The sequence below is a fragment of the Bubalus kerabau genome, chromosome 13 (assembly GCF_029407905.1).
Source record: "Bubalus kerabau isolate K-KA32 ecotype Philippines breed swamp buffalo chromosome 13, PCC_UOA_SB_1v2, whole genome shotgun sequence".
NCBI classification, from domain to species: Eukaryota; Metazoa; Chordata; class Mammalia; order Artiodactyla; family Bovidae; genus Bubalus; species Bubalus kerabau.
The window spans coordinates 32,800,964-32,823,312 of record NC_073636.1 but is presented as its reverse complement, the minus strand read 5'-3'; the positions used below and the strand labels follow the sequence as shown (position 1 = coordinate 32,823,312).

At 38.3% G+C, this 22,349-nt stretch overlaps 1 protein-coding gene across 10 annotated transcripts in view; it reads right to left on the bottom strand.

Annotated features, from left to right (window-relative positions):
* Positions 1 to 1,641: 1,641 nt before the first annotated feature.
* The window catches only part of SLC39A12 (solute carrier family 39 member 12), an 85,888-nt gene continuing 65,180 nt past the window's right edge, over positions 1,642 to 22,349 (bottom strand). For 9 of the 10 annotated variants that reach the window (XM_055543941.1, XM_055543948.1, XM_055543940.1 and 6 more), the window contains one exon: positions 1,642 to 2,211. In XM_055543941.1, the coding sequence (XP_055399916.1) occupies positions 2,083 to 2,211 (129 nt within the window). In that variant the 3' untranslated portion in view covers positions 1,642 to 2,082. Of the gene's footprint in view, positions 2,212 to 3,047; positions 3,106 to 22,349 lie in introns of all 10 variants that reach the window. The other variant, XR_008701478.1, reaches the window with a different exon arrangement.

The following is a 22,349-nucleotide window of genomic DNA, read 5'->3' as shown; positions in this document are numbered from 1 at the left end:
ATTCTCTAACAAAAGAACGGCAAAGCTCTACGTGGGGGGTCCACTTACCTTTCAAGGCAAAGATAAATAAAAGGGCTACCTGCACATCCTTCATCCGGGTAACTCCTGAGATGGATAGTCTGCTCACAAGCAAGTGGGAAAGAGCTTGGGGTTTCAACCTAGGAACTCAGGTCTCGCGTGAGGTTCGCAGGGTGTTAATCATCTTAAATGGGCAACACAGTCTTGCGCCTGCTCTTTTTCAACAACGCCAGGTGCACCTGGTATCAACAAAGCCAGTGAAGCTTGGGGCGGGGGCGGGGCGTTTGACCCGCAGTATTAGTATTGCCTGCAGACTGTTCAAAGTCAAGCCCCACTCAGACTTACAGCAGCAGAAATTCTAGGGATGAAGTTCAGCTCTCTACATTGGAACAAATCTTCCATTGGTCCTAACGTCTGCTGAATTTTCGAGAATTACTGCACTATATCATGATGCCTTAATTGAAGCTCTAAAGACAACTGAAGGAGAACTGCCTGCCCCGCCCCCCTCCATTTTGAAATCAAAGAAAGGTGGCTGAAGATTGTGTGTGTGTGTACGTAGGAGAGGTGTCGGAGAAGGCAGTGGCACCCCACCCCAGTACTCTTGCCTGGAAAATCCCATGGACAGAGCAGCCTGGTGGGCTGCAGTCCATGACGTCGCTAAGAGTCCGACTCGACTGAGCGACTTCACTTTCACTTTTCACTTTCATGCATTGGAGAAGGACAAGGCAACCCACTCCGGTGTTCTTGCCTGGAGAATCCCAGGGACGGGGGAGCCTGGTGGGAGGCCGTCTGTGGGGTCGCACCGAGTCGGACATGACTGAAGCGACTTAGCAGCAGCAGCAGCAGGAAAGGTGTATGTGACTGAGTGACACGATTCATTTTTTGGCAGTAAAATGGGATTTTCCCCCCTTGACAGGATATCTCATTTAAAAAAAAAAAAAAAAAAGTGAAGCATCTATTTTCTAAGAAAAATGACTAAAACCAGAGTTATTTTCTAGTTTAATAATTTTGGCTAGAGGGCTTCCCTGGTGGCTCAGTTTGCTAGGCTATCAGTAATGCTGCTTGTATATTTCATGATGTACCTACTGAAATAATGTTTAGGGTTCTATATTTCCTCAGAAAGAATAGAACATGTTTTGCATGTCAGTACTATTATTCTCATAAATATACTCTGTTAAATCCATGAGAGTTTACACAGTCATCTCCAGCCTTACTCAAGTTTTGTTCTGTTAAAAATTTTTGAACTTTATCTGTTTTTTCCAGTTTTCTTTACCTGGACTAGATTTCCTTTGGTGATTACAGAGAAGAGTGTTGACACAATAGCCTTTAAACTTCCCAGGCTTTGGGACTTCCCTGGTGGTCCAGTAGCTAATACACTGTACTCCCAATGCAGGGGGCCTGGGTTCAATCCCTGGTCAGGCTGGATCTTACATATTGCAACTGGTGCAGTCAAATAAATAAATGAATAAAAAAATAAACTTCCCAAGTTTGCTTATTTATGAGCATTTCTGAGTCAGTGGGTCATTCTCTTAAGTGAACTATATATATATATATATATATATATATATTTTAGTGTTGATATAGAATCTGACATCCAGTAACAAAAGGTAATAATACAAACCATCACATTAAAACTGGACTTTATTACATTTGTTTGGAATTTAGTTTGCTTATGGTTTGTAATTTCACATACACACAAAAATATATTATTGATATCAAAGAAGTTGAAACACATTGTATCCCAACAGACATCTGTCCATTTCAAATACTACAAACAAACATCTTTTACTAGGGAAACAATTCTTTTTGAAAGTTTACTAGAATTAATTTACAGCTTACCAATTACTAAAAAGGTGTGAGTTCCATCATGGTGTTGGAAACTTAAAACGAAAATTCAATTTATACACTACAGAAACAAAATTACATTATTAAATTAATAAGTTAATAAAGACACACATTTCACCTATGATAAAAATATTTAATTTATAAATCATTATAGAATATAATAAAAGAAATGAAGTGAGGCCAGAAAATTGATTTTTGAAGGATTTTGAGACTATAAACTTATATTTTAATATTTTGTTCATATATAGCCAAGAGGAAGAGAGAAAGCCAACCTAGGGTCAGTCCAAAGTTTTGCAGGAGAAACATCAACCAGGGTCGCTGTGTTTGAACATGAGTCATTTCAGGAAGCTAAAAAAAGAATAAAAAACCAGAATAAGATCCAGATATATTCACTGCTGGGAAAAGTTTGGTGGGAAAACATGAGAGACTCTGTTATTCAGAACTTAATAACCTTTCCAATTCCCCAAACGGTTACAAAATGTTTAATACCCACTCTCACCAAAATTCTAAAACGTCAGATAAATTGAACCATTAGAATGTAGTGACAAGGATCCTAGCAATGCCAGAAATCTTAAAATGACAGTTATCAACTGAAAGTAAATCTAATTCCGATTTTTATTTTTGGAAAATGTTTAAATGTGAAATATATAATAGATGAAAGGAATTCTTTTTGATGGTCCTATTGGGTTTATGAAATTGCTAAATGCACTGCCTATTACAAAGCATATATTTGTTTCTTTTCAAAATGATGACTGAGATCTTCCTGACCTTTGGAACAATAAAGGCATCATTTCCTAAGGCTAGGTTTTATTCTCAGAGAGAGAAATAGCAACAGATTTATGTTTGTGAAATGCTGTAACGCCATTTAGAGGGAAACATTCACTCAACATCTGTGAGTCATTCCTCAATCTGTTCATCTCACGTTCTTTCAATTCCTCACCCTGAGAAGGTCAGAGTCACTGTCTCTTTCACGACAATCATTTCCATTGGAGCATAGCCTCAGGTCAACAGAGATCGGACACTGAACTCAACCCTGGCACTACAGACACTCAGCGCTGGATACTTCTCTGTTGTGGGGGTTCTCCTGTGTGTTGCAGGATGTTTAGCAGCGTCCCTGGTTTCTATCTACTAGATGTCAGTTGTCCCTCTGCCCCTAGTCATGACAGCCAAGAATGTCTCCAGACCTTGTCAAATGTCCCCTTGGGGGTTCTCTCCTCTGGTTGAGAACTACTGGATTCATACCTAGCAAAAGAAAGGTCAAACATATAAAATATGCAAGGGCTTTAAATTTATAGCAATGGAAAACAGATTGATGTCTTTTTTCATGCCTGTATGGGAGCATCCTGGATGTTCTGTTTCGGTGTGTTTGAGATGGATATTTCTGTGTTTAAATTGGCAAAATAGATGGAAGGAGGAGTAAAATTATTGCATCCTGCTATCTCACACCCCAACACAGAGCCATGGAATAAAAGACAAAGTGGGATCCAAACTGCTATCCTGAATGGATGGATGGATGAATGGACAGATGGATGGATGGATGGATAGCCTTAAATTATGTAATATACATATGTGTCACATTCCTTTTCAGGTTCTTTTCCCTTAAAGTTTACTACAAAATATTAAGTGGGGTTCTGTGTACTATACAGTAGGTCCTGTGTGTATATCTTAATCCCAACCTCCTAATTTATCCTTCCCCCACACCCTTTCCCCTTTGGTAACTGTAAGTTTGTTTTCTATGTCTGTGAGTCTAGCCTCTTTCTGGTTTGTAAATAAATTCATTTGTATCATCTTCTCTAGATTTCACATGTAAGCAATATAGGCTTATACATATAGCAACATAAGCTATTTGTCTTTCTCTGTCTGACTTATTTCACTTATTATGATAGTCTCTAGGTCCATCCATGTTGCTGCAAATGGCACTCCTTGCTTTTTTAATTAAAACAATTTGCTCTATGATAACTTGCCATCCATTCAGGGGTATGTACATTTATAAACCATATTGAAGGCAAATGTTGCAATATCCAGTAACAGATCTTTAACGACACCAATAAGAAGCCATTTTTCAGAATAAAGATGGAAATAGACAAAGAAGTGTGAACTTAGGATGGCCCAGGAGTGTGAACCTTAGGTGTAGAAGAAGGAAAGACACCATCTTAGTTTCAGAGGATGTTCCATAAACCATCCTTTGTGTCAAGTCCTCCCTCATATAAAATTACTGCATGGTACATGATATTAGTATTTATCCACTTGCCTTCCTGATGTGCTTTAACATTCTCCATGAGCATTCACTTTTAAGCTTCAACTTGACTAGGAATACAATTATGTGGATGGAATCAAGTGTAAAACATTTATTTACTATCACTTGCTAAAATGTTCAGAAATCCTAATTAGCAGTTGACCATCATAACTACATCTCAGTTAATTAAGAGAACTTGCATGGACCATTATCTGTAGACCAGTTACAGTCAATATGTGGGCTTCGTGCATATCAGGGAATTTTTTTCCTATGCCTGATTGAAATTTTTAAAAAGAACTTCACAATGGTATGTTAAAGAGTTGCATCTTAAAGATTATTTTCCAGAAAATTACAATTACTTGACTGTCGTGTCTTGACATTCACTGATCAGATTTGGGGAACTTGCCAAGCATGGAGGTTAAGAACGAAGTTAGTTTCTGCTTCAGGATTTCCAAATATCTGGCAAAAGTCTGAAGAACATTTCTCCTAGTACTATCTCTAGAAGGCAAGGCTGTTTTGCTATCATTTCTCTTTTTTTCTACTTTTTACTTCAATGTTAACACATTCTATTCATCATTTCACCCCTCTAGTCTTAGGGTATGAATCAAGATCTGTAAAACTTCAATAACAGTTTAACTGCCCTGGAGGAAAAGGGGACTTTTCTTTTTTGAAAGCCAGGGAAAATGGTGGCATTTAAACTCTTGTTGGGTGTTTTTTAAAAAGAAAAAGCACAATATGTACTCTCAAAAATGAATTCCTATGGACTTTTATTTCCCTTCAAATTTGCTAACTGAAATGATTAAAAATATGGCTAGATTCAGAGCAAGTGAAATGCTGTAATCAGATGTGGTTTGAGCTTCAACATTTTATGCTTGTATCTTTTGGAAAGACTTTCTGTAGAACTTGCTAGTATTTTGGTATGTACCCAAGAGATATTACGGTTCATATGTCATCCATAATAATCCAAAACAGTGCCAAGTACTGTCTCAAAAGCAAGCTTAACTAGGCTTTCTTACCAAACCATGTGGACATTGGAAGTGCAGACAGGCCAATCAAATTACGATCAAAGCTTCCATGTCAGGGTGAGAATCTCTTTAAAGTTTTAAAATTTGAAATTTTCATTGTTTGTCTGTTTCTATAGACTTACAAAGTTAGTCTGTTACAGCTTTGTTCCAGTGCATACCGTCTGCCTTATAAACAGAAGCAGTAACATGCTATCTTTTATGACAAAGGCCGTGTGATATCTATGTATTCTACTACATATTTTTATCACATGCAGTGACTAATTGGACTTTTTAGTGTTGGCATTTTTTTTCTAGCTACTTAGAAATGTATTGGGCCATAACAGAGGTGAATTTCAGATAGAAAGCTGGTCTTTGGAGGTGTTTGTATATCCTCTACAATAATGAGATGATCTGGCTTCTTGTCCTGGTTCTGATGTCATGTCTACGTGCCTTTGGATAAGTCATCATCCTTCCTGAGCCAGTGTTTCCTCATAACTGAAAGGTGTTAATCATTTTACCTCTTGCAGGATTTTGAGGAGTAAATAGGAAAGAAGGAAAGATATAAGTAAAGGTGTGATTAAAAAAAGGATGTAAATCAAAGTAGATGTTACATAAGACTTTCCTCCAGAGCATCCTGAAAGACCTTGAGGAAAAACAAGCTGCTAGAAGGTACTGCTGAATGGATGGGAAGTTATCACAGAGCCAATTATTTTAATTTTTTAAAAGAAAGGAATGCCATTTGCAGCAACATGGATGGACTTAGAAATTATCATATGAAGTAATCCAGAGAAACAATCTAAAATAAATGGTGTAAATGAACTTATTTACAAAACAGAAATAGACTCAGACCTAGAAAACAAACATATGATTACTAAAGGAGAAAGGAAGCATGGGGATAAATTAGGAGTTTGGGATCAACATATACATACTACACATATAAAATATATAATCAACAAGGACCTACTGAATAGTACATGGAACTCTACTTAATATTTTGTGATAACCTGTAATGAAAAAGATTCTGGAAAAATAAATATATGTAACATAATTTAAGGCTATCCATCCATCCAGGATAACAGTTTTGGATCCAACTTTGTCTTTTATTTTGCTGCTCTGTGCTGGGGTGTGAGATAGCAGGTTGCAATAGTCTTAATCCTCCTTCTATCTAGTTTGCTGGTTAAAACAAAGAAATATCCATTTCAAGCACATCCAAACAGAACGTCCAGGATGCTCCCATAGAGGCATGAAAAAAATACATCAGCCTATTTTCTGTTGCCATAAATCTAAAGCCCTTGCATATGTTGTATGTTTGACCTTTCTCTTGCTGGATACAAGAATCCAGTAGTTCTCAACCAGAGGAGAGAACCCCCAAGGGGACATTTGACAAGGTCTGGAGACATTCTTGGCTCTCATGACTAGGGGCAGAGGGACAACTGACATCTAGTGGATAGAAACCAGGGACGCTGCTAAACATCCTGCAACACACAGGAGAACCCCCCCAACAGAGAATTACCAGCGCCGAGTGTCAGCAGTGCCGAAGTTGAGCTCGATGTCCCATTCATGTCGACCTCAGCCTGTGCTTCAGTAGAAATGACTGTAGTGAAAGAGATGCAGTGACTCTGACCTTCTCAGGGTGAGGGATTTGAAAGAATGTGAGACAAATTATGAAAATGAAAATACAACGTATCAAAACTAGTGGTATTCAGTGAACACGGTAAATAGAGGGTAATTGACAGGATTGAATGCATATATTGGGGGAAAATATATAAAAGCAATAATCTAAGTTCCGAATTCAGGAAACTAGAAGAAAACTAGCAAATTAAATCCCAAATAAGCAAAAAAAAGAGAAATAATAAAAACTAGAGCAGAAATCAGTAAAATTGAAAATAGGAAATCAATAGAGAAAAATCAACAAAAACAAAAGTTGACTTTATGAAAAGAACAATAAACTAGACAAGTCTCTTCCAGGCTAACTAAGAAACAAAGACAGAAGACACAAATTAATAATATCAGAATTGAAAGAGGGGATATCACTTAAAAAATCCATGGATAATAAAGGAATATTATGAATAACTTTATGCCCACAAATTTGATAACCTAGATGAAATGTACAAATTCCTTGAAAGATGCAATCTGCCAAAACTAACACAAGAAAAAAATAGACCACCTGAATAGGTCTATTTCTTTTATTAAAGATCAATAATTAATAATTTTCCAGAGCACTAGACCCAGATGTGTTCACTGGTGAACTCTATCAAACAGTTAATGAAGAAATTATGTCAGTTTTCTATAGTCTCTTCCAAAAGAAAGAAGCTGAGTAAATAATTTCTAATTCATTCTAAGAGATTAGTATTGTCTTAATACCAAAAACCAGACATATATGACAAGAAAACTATAGGTCAATATTTCTCATGAACAGAGATATAAAGATCCTCAACAAAATATTAACAAATCAAATCTAACAATGTATAAGAAAAATTATATGCCACAAAAAAGTGGGATTTATCCTAGGCATCCAAGGCTGGTTTAACATTCAAAAAATCAATTAATGTAGTCTATATTCCAATATCTGTCTAGTTAAAGCTATGGTTTTTCCAGTAGTCATGTATGGATGTGAGAGCTGGATCATAAAGAAAGCTGAGGGCTGAAGAATTGATGCTTTTGAACGTGGTGTCAGAGAAGACTCTTTGAGAGTCCCTTGGACTGCAAGGAGATCCAACCAGTCAATCCTAACAGAAATCAGTCCTGAATATTCATTGAAAGGACTGATGCTGAAGCTGAAATTCCAATAGTTCGGCCACCTGATGCGAAGAACTGCCTCATTTGAAAAGACCCTGATGCTGGGAAAGATTGAAGGTGGGAGGAGAAAGGGATGACCGAGGATGAGATGGTTGAATGGCATCACCAACTCGATGGACATGAGTTTGAGCAAGTTCTGGGAGTTGGTGATGGACAGGGAAGCCTGTCATGCTGTAGTCCATGGGATCTCAAAGAGTCGGATACGACTGAGGAACTGAACTGAACTGACATTCCAATATCAACAGGCTAAAGAAAAATCACATCATCATATCTATAGATGCATAAAAAGCATTGACAAAATCCAACACCTATTCATGATAAAATAAAAACTCCCAGCAAATTAGGAATAGAGAGGAGCTTCCTCAAATTCATAATTAGCATCTTAAAAAGCCTGCAGCTAACATCATACTCAGTGGTGAGAAAGTGAAGGCTTTCCTGCTAAGATCAGACACAAAACAAGGATATCCCCTTCCACCTCTGTTTTTCAACATCATATTGGAAGTCCCAGCAAATGCAGTAAGAGAAGAAAAGGAAATAAAAGTTACACAGATTGGGAAAAAAGAGATAAAACTCTGCTTATTTGTACTTAACACGATTGTCTATGTAGTAAAGCCAAAACAACAAAGCTCCCAGAACTAATAAATGCTTATATCAAGGTTGCAAAATACAAGGTTAATATACAAAAGTCAATTGCTTTTCTATTTACCAGGAATGAACAGGTGGATTTTGAATTGAAAACACCATTTATATTAGAACCCCAAAATGAAACACTTAGATATAACTCTAACATAATATATAAAACATCTATTTGAGGAAAACTATAAAACTCAAAGATGTCAAGGAAAAAGACTAAATGGAGAGAGATTCCATGTTTATGGATAGGAAAATTCAATATTGTCAAGATGTCAGTTCTCCACAACTTGATCTATAGATTGAATGCAATTTCTATCAAAAAGAAAACCCAGCAACTTATTTTGTCAATATTGACAATCTGATTCTAAAGCTTATATGGAGAGGCAGATGACACAGAATGTCCAACACAATCCTGAAGGAGAAGAATAGAGTTGGAGAATTTGATACTACCCAGCTTTAAGACTTACAATAAAGTTATAGTAATTAAGACAGTGTGGTATTGGCAAAAGAAAAGATAAACAGATCAGTGGAACAGAGTACAGCTCCCAGAAATAGACCCACATAAATACAGTCAACTGATCTTTGACAGATGAGCAAAAGTAATAAAGCAAAGATAGTCTTCCCAATAAATGGTGTTGGAACTATTGGACATGCACAAGCAAAAAAAAAAAAAGAATCTATACACAAAATTTTCATAAAAATTAAGATGAATCACAGATTTCAGCTAGTGCACTGGGACGACCCAGAGGGATGGTATGGGGAGGGAGGAGGGAGGAGGGAGGAGGGTTCAGGATGGGGAACACATGTATACCTGTGGCGGATTCATTTTGATATTTGGCAAAACTAATACAATTTTGTAAAGTTTAAAAATAAAATAAAATCAAAGGAAAAAAAATTCTTATCAAAAAAAACCAAAAAAAAAAACAAACTATACAGGTAAAACCCAGATGACCTTGGGTATGGTGATGCCTTTTTAGATCCACATCAAAGACATGAAAGAACTGATTGACAAGCTGAATGTCATTAAAATGAAAAACTTCTGAGTTCCCTGGTGCTCAAATGGTTAGGATTCCAGGCTTTCACTGCCTTGGCCCAGGTTCAATCCCTGGTTGGGAACTGATATCCTGCAAGCCACATAGTGTGGCCAAAAAGAAAAAATTAAAACTTCTGGTCTGCAAAAGATAACATTAAGAGAATGAAAATACAAGCCAGAGACTGGGTGAAAATATTTGCAAAAGACTCACCTAATAAAAGACTATTTAAAATATGCAAATAACACTCAGAATTTAATTCAATGAAAAGAAAACAAACAACCCAATATTTTAAATGAGTAAAAGAACTGAAAAGACGGCAAATAAGCACATGAAAAGATGTTCAACATCATATGATTTTAGGGAATCTCAGATTACACTGGCCGTGAGACACATGAGATACGTGAGATACCACCACCTACCTATTAGAATGGCCAAAATCCAAAACACTGACAATAGCAAATATTGGCAAGGATCTGGAGCAACAGGAACTCTCATTCATTGCTGGTGGGAATGCAAAACGATCCCACCATTTTGGAAAACATTTGGCAGATGTTTTGCAAAACTAAACATACTCTAGAAATTGTGCTCCTTGGTTCAGTTCAGTTCAGTTCAGTCGCTCAGTAGTGTCCGACTCTTTGCGACCCTATGAATCGCAGCACGCCAGGCCTCCCTGTCCATCACCAACTCCCGGAGTTCACTCCGACTCACGTCCATCGAGTCAGTGATGCCATCCAGCCATCTCATCCTCTGTCATCCCCTTCTCCTCCTGCCCCCAATCCCTCCCAGCATCAGAGTCTTTTACCAAGGCACTTCTTGGTATTCACCCCAAAACACTGGAAAATTATGTTAACAGAAAAACTTGCACATGGAAGTTTACAGCAGCTTTACTCATAATTTCCAAAACTTGGAAGTAACCAAGGTATCCTTTACTAGGTAAATGGATAGATAAACTGTGGTACATCCATACAACTGAATATTATTTAATGCTAAAAATCTGAGCTATCAAGACGTGGGGAAAATGCAAATGCCTATTACTAAGTGAAAGAAGCTAGTCTGAAAAGGCACCATAGTATAATAATTTCAACTATATGACATTCTGGAAAAGTCAAAACTATGAAAACAATAAAAAGATTAGTGGTTGCCAGGAATCACTGAGGATGCACACCAAGGATTTTTAGGGCATCAAAACTATTCTGTACGATACTACAGTGAAGGAATATATGTTGTCTGTCAGAATCCATAGAATGTACAACAGCAAACATTGTAAACCCTCATGTAAATATGGACTTTGGGTGATAATGATTTATCAGTGTAGTTTCATCAGTTGTCACAAACATAACTGTGGTGTGTGATATTCATAGTAGGGGAAGGTACGTATATGTGGGGGTCAGATGTCATGTGGGAATTTTCTTTATTTTCTACTCAATTTTGCCAAGAACTTGTAACTGCTCTAAAATAAAGTTTTTTAATTAAAAAAAAAATGCATTTCCTAGGATTCCTAAAAATCGAAATCCAAAATCCATTTTAATTAAAAACATTATATTTTAAGCACTCCATATGGATATATATGTGACATATGGATATAGCCACCATTGTAGAAAATGTAGACAAAATTTTTTTTATTATCTATGCCTGGTATAAATGAAATACTCATACCTTGGCCTATAGGCTTATTGGGAGAAAAATCACAATGATTATGGATCTTTTGGTATTGATTATGAATCTAATGATATTTCTTCTGTTCCACCTAAACATTCCTGTTTTCTACAAGTAGAAAGAGAAAAAACAAGGGGGGCAAGGAAAAAAATGAAGCATATTTTGAGTTGATTGAAAAGCCTTTGACTGTGTGTACCACAGCAAACTCTGGAAAACTCTTATAGAGATGGGAATACCAGACCACCTGACCTGCCCCTTGAGAAATCTGTATGCAGGTCAGGAAGCAACAGTTAGAACTGGACATGGACCAACAGACTGGTTCCAAATGGGAAAGGAGTACATCAAGGCTGTATGTTGTCACCCTGCTTATCTAACTTATATGCAGAGTACATCATGAGAAACGCTGGACTGGAAGAAGCACAAGCTGGAATTAAGATTGCTGGGAGAAATATCAATAACCTCAGATAGGCAGATGATACCACCCTTATAGCAGAAAGCAAAGAAGAACTAAAGAGCCTCTTGATGAAAGTGAAAGAGGAGACTGAAAAAGTTGGCTTAAAGCTCAACATTCAAAAAACGAAGATCATGGCATTCAGTCCCATCACTTCATGGCAAATAGATGGGGAAACAATGGAAACAGATGGTGACTGCAGCCATGAAATTAAAAGACACTTGCTCCTTGGGAGAAAAGTTATGACCAACCTAGAAATCATATTAAAAAGCAGAGACATTACTTTGCAAACAAAGGTCCATCTTGTCAAAGCTATGGTTTTTCCAGTAGTTGTGTATGAGTGTGAGAGTTGGACTATAAAGAAAGCTGAACACTGAACAATTAATGCTTTTGAACTCTGGTGTTGGAGAAGACTCTTGAGAGTCCCTTGGACTTCAACGAGATCAAACCAGACCATCCTAAAGGAAATCGATCCTGAATATTCATTGGAAGGACTGATGCTGAAGCTGAAACTCCAATACTTTGGCCATTTGATGTGAAAAACCTACTCATTTAAAAAGACCCTGATGCTGGGAAAGACTGAAGGCAGGAGGACAAGGGGATGACAGAGGATGAGATTGCTGGATGGCATCACTGACTCAATGGACATGAGATTGAATAAACTCCGGGAGTTGGCGATGGACAGGGAGGCCTAGCATGCTGCATGGGGTTGTAAAGAGTCAGACACGACTGAGTGACTGAACTGAATTGATTTTGAGTTACTGAATTGTTTGGTGGCTAAGGACAAAGTAGATAGTGCCATATAGAAGTGTTTCATTTATATTCATGACAGGAAGATTTTTTCCCAAGTCTTTTCCATATTCTTATAACACTGAAACACCTAGATTTTCTTTTTCTTTTTCCAATGATCATCACTGCTATGAAGAGCCACTGGAGTACACAGATGTTGTTTCTATGTTCTGTCATATGTTGTCAAACACATGAGAAAAAAATTAACTTTAGAATATTCACTCATCCACATATTTACAACGTTAACTTTTCAGTTAGTTTTTCTCTTGACTTTTAAAGGGTCATTTGATGATTATTTATCAATGACCTGTTGTCTAAGAAATAATTAACAAAGAGACATGTAGGAGTCCTGTTAAATAGGTAGGTAGATTTATTACAGTTAATGACACTCAAAAGTTCATCCAGTGTTTATAAAACCTAACCACTTAGTCTGTATAATTTTTTATGTCTCCAAGAAAATTTTCTGAACCTGTCATCCATGAGATCACAATTTGCTGAAAATCTGGTAAAGCAGAAAAACTGTTTGGCCTTCGCCACCCCAAGAAAGAGATGGACTGAATTTTATCTGTCTTTCTTCTCCCATGTGTTGGCTGGCCAACTTACTTATGTTAATAAGTGTTCTACCACAGACACAATCACATAAACTTTTTGCTTTTCTTCCAGACTGTTGACAACATACATAGGCTGACTCTTTATAACAGTGATCATCTCATGCATTCAGTAAATTTAGATGAATTGTAAACGACCTACGTTATTCTTGATGAGTAAGCAAGATTGCATTGGACATTCACTGTCACAAACTTTACAAAAACACCAGGGAAATTGCTCTAGTGAATGAAAAAAATCACCTGAGGATCAAATATATTATTCAGTTCTCAATAAGAATTTAGGAAAGCAAGCCAAGTATCCACTGACAGATAAATGGATAAACAAAATCTGATATACATATAATAGAATATTATTCAGCCTTAAAAAGGAAGGAAGCTCTGACAAACACTATGACATGAATGAGCCCTCAAGTTAGTATGTGAAGTGAAACAAGCCAGTCACAAAAGGACAAATACTGCATGATTCTACAAATGTGGGAGAAGGCAATGGCAACCCACTCCAATACTCTTGCCTGGAAAATCCCATGGACGGAGGAGCCTGGTAGGCTGCAGTCCATGGGGTCACTACGAGTCGGACACGACTGAGCGACTTCACTTTCACTTTTCACTTTCATGCATTGGAGAAGGAAATGGCAACCTGCTCCAGTGTTCTTGCCTGGAGAATCCCAGGGATGGGGGAGCCTGGTGGGCTGCTGTCTATGGGTTCGCACAGAGTCGGACACGACTGAAGTGACTTAGCAGCAGCAGCAGCAGCTACAAATGTGAGGTACCTGTAATGGTTAAATTCATAGAGAAGAAAGTAGAATGATGGTTACCAGGAGCTGAGGGTAGGTATATTATTGTTTAATGAGTATGGAGTTTCAGTTTGAAAAGATAAAAAATGTTCTGGAGAAGGATGGTAGTTGTTGCACAACAATGAGTGTACTTAATGCTACTGAACTGTACACCTAGAATTGGTAAATTTTTTGTTATTAATATTTTACCACAATAAACACACATGCACTCACTCACTCACTCCAAGGTTTCAAAAGCTTTGCTTTAATTCTTTAGCTCTTTGTTACTGAGTCACTAAGTCATGCCTGATTCTTTGTGATTCCATGAACTGCAGCACACCAGGCTTCCCTGTCCTTCACTATCTCCTCTATTCATTGTAATATTATCACAAATAAGAAAATATACAATAGGAATAATTATCAACTACTAAAGATTAATTGCATTAATTTTGTATTGAGAAACATTAAATTGTGAGTTATGTTTTGATAATTCTAGGTACTGTGCTATACTGCAGTACTATAGCAGGGCTCAGTCCTGTTGACTCTTTGCAACTGCATGGACTGTAGCCCCCCAGGCTCCTCTGTCCATGGGATTTCTCAGGCAAGAATATTGGAGTGGGTTGCCATTCCCTTCTCCAAAGGATCTTCCCAACTCAGGGATCAAACCCAGGTTTCCTTTGTCTCTTGCACTGCAGGCAGATTCTTTAGCCACTAAGCCATTAAGCAACTTTCAATACTGGAGTGGATTGCCATTCCCTTCTCCAGAGGATCTTCCCAACCCAGGGATCAAACCCTGGTCTCCTACATCACAGGCAGATTCTTTACTGTTTGAGCTACAGGGAAGTCCTGGCTCAGATGGTAAAGCGTCTGTCTACAATGCAGGAGACCTGGGTTAGATCCCTGGGTCGGGAAGATTCCCTGGAGAAGGAAATGGCAACCCACTCCAGTACTCTTGCCTAGAAAATCCCATGGACAGAGGAGCCTGGTGCACGCTCCTCTGTCCATGGAGTCGCAAAGAGTTGGACACGACTGAGCGACTTCACTTTCTTTCTTTCTTTTCTCTCTATGTTTAGATCTCAAGATCCTAGAGCATAAATATTATATTATAAATATTTTTGTTTCCTCAAAATTCATATGTTGAAAGAATACCCCTGAATATGATGAAATAAGGAGGTGGGGCCTTTAGGAGGTGATTAGGATTCGATGAGGCCATGAGGACAGAGCCCATGGGAATAGAATTAGTACCTATAATACAAATCACTATGTTGGCCCAACAATATCCTGAAATTGGGAGATGTGATCCCACTGACACAAGTACTATTTTGAATTTTTGTTGCTGTTGTTCAGCTGCCAACTCATGTCTGACTCTTTGCAACCCCATGGACTATAGTACATCAGACTCTTCTGTCCTTCACTAGCTCCCGGAGTTTGCTCAAATTCATGTCTATTGAGTTGGTGATGCTAACTAACCATCTTGTCCTCTGCCTTCTCCTTTTACCTTCAATCTTTCCCAGCATCAGGGTCTTTTCCAACCAGTTGGTGCTTCACATAAGGTGGTCAAAGTACTGGATTTTCAGCTTTAGCAACAGTCCTTCCAATGAATATTCAGGGTTGATTTCCTTTAAGATTGGTTTGATCTCCTTGAAATCTAAGGGACTCTCAAGATTCTTCTCCATCACCACAATTTGAAAGCATCAATTCTTCAGTGCTCTTCTTTATAGTCTAACTTTCATATCCACACATGACTACTGGAAAAACGATAGCTTTGACCATACGGACCTTTGTCAGCAAAGTGATGTCTCTGCTTTTTAATACACTGTCTAGTTTTGTCATAGATATCCTTTCAGTTCAGTTCAGTCGCTCAGTCATGTCTGACTCTTTGCAACTCTATGGACTGCAGCACAGCAGGCCTCCCTGTCCATCACCAACTCACAGAGCTTACTCAAACTCATGTCCATTGCGTTGGTGATGCCATCCAACCATCTCATCCTCTGTCATCCCCTTCTCCTCCCGCCTTTAATCATTTCCAGCATCAGGGTCTTTTCCAATGAGTCAGTTCTTTGCATCAGGTGGCCAAAGTATTGGAGTTTCTGCTTCAGCATCAGACCTTCCAGTGAATATTCAGGACTGATTTCCTTTAGGATGGGCTGGTTTGATCTCCTTTCAGCCCAAGGGACTCCCAAGAATCTTCTCCAACACCACAGTTCAAAAGCATAAAGCTTCGGTGCTCAGCTTTCTTTATAGTCCAACTCTCACATCCATACATGACTACTGAAAAAACCATAGCTTTGACTAGATGGACCTTTATTGGCAAAGTAACGTCTCTGCTTTTTAATATGCTTTCTAGGTTGGTCATAACTTTTCTTCCATGGAGGAAGCATCTTTTAATTTCATGGCTGCAGTCACCATCTGCAGCCATCAGCTTTCAGCTTTCCTTTAGGTTTTTTTTAAATTAGTAGCTATGTTTGTAAAACAACTGAATACAGTAGTTTTAATTTTCCTTATCAAGCAAGAAAGCAAGAGCCACAGCTCTCAGTGTGTCTGAGATCACCAAACAGGAAGCTTAAAAGGTTATTTTGAAAAATTCAGCATTAGATATTTTATTTGTTAAATACTCAAATACAATATTATAGGTTTCTACCTTCTCAGTGGTATCCCAAGGGAATTCAAGGAGCCATTTGCAACAGAAGATAAGTGAAAATTTCTCTTTTGAAAACTGAGTTATAAGACAAATATCCTATCACTGTTAGACATAATTCAGAGACACAACGATGTTACCTGCCTTTAACTTGCATTAAAAAATTCACTTATCCATTTTTTTCATTAGGGAAAGCGGTTGAGTTAGACAAACTGAATTATATAGCTCAGTAAAGACAGTCATCAGCCAGCTGTAGCATTTTCTTAAGAAATGGATTTCTTTGGAAGATATGTATGTATGTGTGTGCACACATGGTTTGAGAAACTAGCAAGAAGAAAAGAAACATGCAGAACAAAAAATACAAACATTTCTGGTGGTTACTTTTTAAAAATTATAAAGCTCAGCATTCATCAAAGTTTAGTCTATTAATAATTTCCTCAGTAGAAAACATCTAAGGGTAGAGTTTGACTGATTTTTACAGAAAGAGAATGTAAATCTTTCAAAACTGTTGGTAAGAATGATTCATACTTCTTGCTTTGTGAAGAAATCATTGTGAGTGTTAAATTACATTCATTGTGCTGCCTAAAAAGGCTTTTCAATTCTTGTCATGGATTTAAAGGATGTCAGTTACACGCATTGATTTCAAGTACAGTATTTGTTGAAAGCAGATGTGCATATCAAGATTATTCTATGTCTTTTCAAACAAAATATCTGTTTTTTATGGATGGATATTATTTAAAGGGCATTACACCTGGCTATTGCCAAACTTCAAAGTGAGAATAACTTACTAGTTTTCTGGATAAAGGGCTCATCTACCAGTGCCAACTTGGTGGTGATGGATTACTGATTGAATTGCACTTCTACTGCTAAGTCACTTCAGTTGTGTCTGACTCTGTGTGACCCCATAGACGGCAGCCCCCCAGGTTCCCCTGTCCCTGGGATTCTCCAGGCAAGAACACTGGAATGGGCTGCCATTTCCTTCTCCAATGCATGAAAGTGAAAAGTGAAAGTGAAGTCGCTCAGTCGTGTCCGACTCTTAGAGACCCCATGGACTGCAGCCCACCAGGCTCCTCTGTCCATGGGATTTTCCAGGCAAGAGTACTGGAGTGGGGTGCCATTGCCTTCTCCTGAATTGCACTGGATTTATTTAAATTCCCCTGACAAAGGAAGACTCAATTAAATGCAATAAATTGGAAGATAAAGAATGGGGAGCAGGGAATAGGATCAACAACCCCAAAGTGTAGGAGGAGCTTAATATTATAGTTGTTTTTCTAGTCTCTAAGTCATGTCCAACTCTTTATAGACCCCATGGACTATAGCCCACCAGGCTGCTCTGTCCATGGCATTTCCTAGGCAAGAATACTGGAGTGGGTTGCCATTTCCTTCTCCAGGAGATCTTCCTGACTCAGGGATCAATGCAGATCAATGCAATGCAGATAGCTTCTTTACCGATGAGCCACAGGTCACCTGATTTTTAAAAAGATCCAAAACCTAGGTAGGATGGTTAGCTGTTTTGTCAGCCAATTTATGTTCTTTTTACTCAATTCACTCTCTCAAAGCTGTTATTAGTCACTGAACTAAAATAACTGTAGAGAAGCCAGTGAATGTTCTTCCTCTGGACTACTAATAATCCTATTCATTGAGTAGGTGTCATAGGTAGAGCTTATTTTTGTGTGTTTGGATACATTTTCAAAACAGAGGCTCTTAAGTTCAAATTCAAAATAGTCTTTACCATGCTTTGCAAACAAAGAAAATTATTTGGTAATTGGAAAATGCTCCAGGCAAAAGGATGGCTGGGATATTACTTGGAGGATGTTAATTCCCAGAAGAGGGTAGATAAGCCAATTGCTCTAAGTGATTCCTCTACAATCTTGCTGTTTCCTCTCCCATTATTATGTAAGTAAGAAAGAAGTTTTAAAAAAAGATAAGAAACCCCCCCTCCAAAACAAAAAAAACAGCTGTGGAGTGGAAGAGGAAGCAACTCAGAGATATACATAGTAAGAAAGACTGGTGGAGGGAGAGGACTGGAAATAAGGTTTATTCTCAATTAACTCAACATGATGGGGACCTGTCTGGTGGTCCAGTGGTTAAGAATCCACTTTGCAATGCAGGGGATGTGGGTTTGATCCTTGGTTGAGGAACTAAGCTCCCATAAACCTTGGAGCAACTAAGCCCAAGCACCACAACTAGACCACCCGTATGTCACAGCCAGAGAGCACACATGACTCAGTGAAGACCCCAGGTACTGCAACTAAGAACCATCACAGCTAAATAAATAAAAAGTCACCTTGATATACAGGGAGAGGGCACAGGAGTTTTGTTTTCTTTCATTTTAGCATGAATTTGGTAGGCACAGCCTTCTCCTGAACCTCCTTCTCTGAGTTACATCTCCTCCACTATCAGCTTGGATGCTATTAACATATTGGATCCTGGGCAGCCGTCCAGTTATCTCCATTCTAGGGACATCACCATCGTGATAGCCCCTTGAGATTTCTATGAGCTTATTGCTATGGAAACAGTTTTACAGGATTTAAAACCTTAGGAAATGCCTAAAGGTCTGCAACTTGTTTCAGATCCAAAATAAATCTCTCCCTGGCATAACCTACTTAATGCTCTTCAAAATGAATTAACTCGTTCTTTAAATAAAAATCATATTGTTGAAAAATAAATTCTCTCTTATTGAAATCTGAAAAAAAAAATACTTTTGGGGCTGGTCTTTTCCTTCTGTTTGAGAGATTTTTTTAATTTTAGAGAGGGTGGCTATGAGAAGTTTCCCTGAATTTTTAGTTCTGGGAATTTTCATAGAAGGAATTTTCAGTTCTCATACAGAATGAGAAGCTCCTACACAGCTGCCTCTTGTTCCCAAGAGCATCTAAACCAAGGTTAGCAGCACAGGGATATATTAGCTTCCTACTTCTACTATCAACAAATTACCACTAACCTGTTGGTTTAAAACAACAAATTTAAAACACAAATTTATTTTACAGTTTTGTAACAGCAGAAATAGAGACATAGATACAGAAAACAAATTTATGGATACCAAGGGGGAAAGGGGGTCAAGACGAATTCAGAGATTGGGATTGACAATTATACACTATTGATACTATGTATAAAACAGGGCTTCCCAGGTGGCTCAGTGGTAAAGAATCTACCTGCCAATGCAGAAGACACAGGAGACTCGGGTTCAATCTCTGGGTTGGACACAACAGAGCACATAAAATAGATAATATATAAGAACCTACTATATAGCTCAGGTAACTCTACTCAATGCTCTCTGGTGACCTGAATGGGAAGAAAATCCATGAAAGAGGGAATATATGTATATGTATAGCTGATTCATTTTGCTGTACACAGAAACTAACACGACATTGTAAAGCAACTATACTCCAGTAAAATCAATGTGTTTGGAACCAAGCAGATTACTGTGGTCTCCACTCCCTCCTCCCCCAAGTAAAAAGGCTCCTCCATGTTTCTTGTCTCTTGTTTGTAGAAAAGCTGATGTCTCCCAGCCCTTCCTGGGTCCCAAAAGAGCAGGTTCAAGCAATTAAGGATTAGGACAACGAAGTCACAGATTCAATGTCTAATATACATTTCTGAGTTGTCTTACAGGTATTATAACTGCCACCAGAGGGGAAACGCCAACTGCATGATGACCAGACTGCAGCTGTGATATAAGCTGCTCCATCTTGAGCACAAATGAGTCTATGGTTAGCAGCATTCCAAGAACTGGCCTTAAGAGAATGAGATTAACACTACTGCTCATAACAATCTGTATTTTTGTGGGCATCAAAATAATTGCAGCTTGTTCTGCTCATATATGTAAACGGGCACCTAAAACTGTCAGCAAAGAGGTGCTTCAAACCCATGCCAACATCTTTCACATTAAGTCCTTGATGCCCTTACTCAGCATAAAGCAGTTATAGGAGATGGCCCTTCATCCCTAATCCCATCTAAATGGAATGATATCTGACAGGGGAGACTTGTAAGCAGTTCTTTGTGGAAATCGCCCACAGCAGGAAACCTTCTTTTCCATCAATTTAGCAAAACTATATTGTAACTAACTTTTAAATCATGTGCCCCTGTGTTCTACTCATTTCCAGCCCAAGCACCCCTATCAGATCTTATGATCACACAATACCTTGCCTAACTCCTTGGTGCTTTCTGTAGATGAAAGAAATAGAAAAGAAGAATAAGTAATGAACAGATGACCAGATCTCTTCCCTTGTTCCCACTTCAGTAATCTCATGAACAAACTGTGTGAACACGATAGCATCTAAAGAAAGATCACAAGAAGCCGACAAGCCTGTGTGCAGTGAGGGATGGTGATGACTCTGACCCCCTCAACTCAGTGATTAACTGTGTTGACTTCCTTTTTCCTTTAAAAACTTTCATGGCTAAGCAGAATCTTTGCAGATGGTGTTTGGGGGTACTGAGTCCACCATCTCCATAGATTACCAGCATTCTGATTAAAAGCAATTTTCCTTTTTACCAACAACTGTCTCTCAGGTATTGATTTTTGAGCAGCCAGACCTGAAGTTCAGTAACTTGTTGCTTAACTATTTTGGATTCTTCAGAGGAGAATCTGTCTCCTTGCCTTTTCCAGTTTCTAGAGGCTGCCTACATTCCTTGGCTCCTGGTCCCCTTCCTCCAGCCTCAAATTTAGCAACCTCATATCTCTCTGAATCTTCTTTCATCACATCTCTTTGACCACAACTGGGGAAGGCTTTCCACCTTTAAGAACTGGTGGTTAGATTTGGACCACCCAGATAATCCAGGGTAATTAAGAGAAAATGTTATGCATGGTTTTTTTTTAAACTATAAACCTTATTTTTTAAAAGTAAGATAGTTAACCTATGTCTAACACTGGAATATTTAGGAAATCAATCCTGAATACTTATTGAAAGGACTGAAGATGAAGTTGAAGCTCCAATATTTTGGCCACCTGATGAGAAGAGCTGATTCATTAGAAAAGACCTTGATGCTGGGAAAGATTGAAGGCAGGAGGAGACGAGGACAACAGAGGATGGAATGGTTGGATGGCATCACCGACTCAATGGACATGAGTTTGAGCAAGCTCCCAGAGATGGTGAAAGACAGGGAAGCCTGGTGTGCTGCAGTTTATGGGGTCACAAAGAGTCAGACATGACTGAGTGACTAAACAACAACAACCCTGGCTAATTTGAATTAGTCTAACAACCTCAGATAGCGCAGATGATACCACTCTAATGGCGGAAAATGAAGAGGAACTTAAGAACTTCTTGATGAAGGAGAAAGAGGACAGTGAAAAAGCTGACTTGAAACTTAAACATTCAGAAAATTAAGATCATGGCATTTGGTCCCATCATTTCATGGTAAACGGGAGGGGGATAGGTGGAAACAGTGACAAATTTTATTTTCTTGGGTTCCAAAATCACTGAGGACAGTAACTAAAACCATGAAATTAGAAAGTGCTTGGTCCTTAGAAGGAAAGCTATGACAAACCTAGGCAGCATATTAAAAAGCAGAGACATCACTTAGCCAACAAAGGTCTGTGTAGTCGAAGCTATGGTATTTTTAGTAGTCATGAATGGATGTGAGAGTTGGACCATAAAGAAGGCTAAGTGCTGAACAATTTATGCTTTCAAGTTGTGGTGCTGAAGAAGACTCTTGTAGTCTTCTTGTAATCCCTCAGACTACAAGGAGATCAAACCAGTCAATCCTAAAGGAAATAAACCCTGAATATTTGTTGGAAGGACTGATGCTTAAGCTCTAATACTTTGGCCACCTGTTGCAAAGAGCCAACTCATTGGAAAAGACTCTGATGTTGGGAAAGATTGAAAGCAGAAGAAGGGGATGAGATGGTTATATAGCATCACCAACTCAATG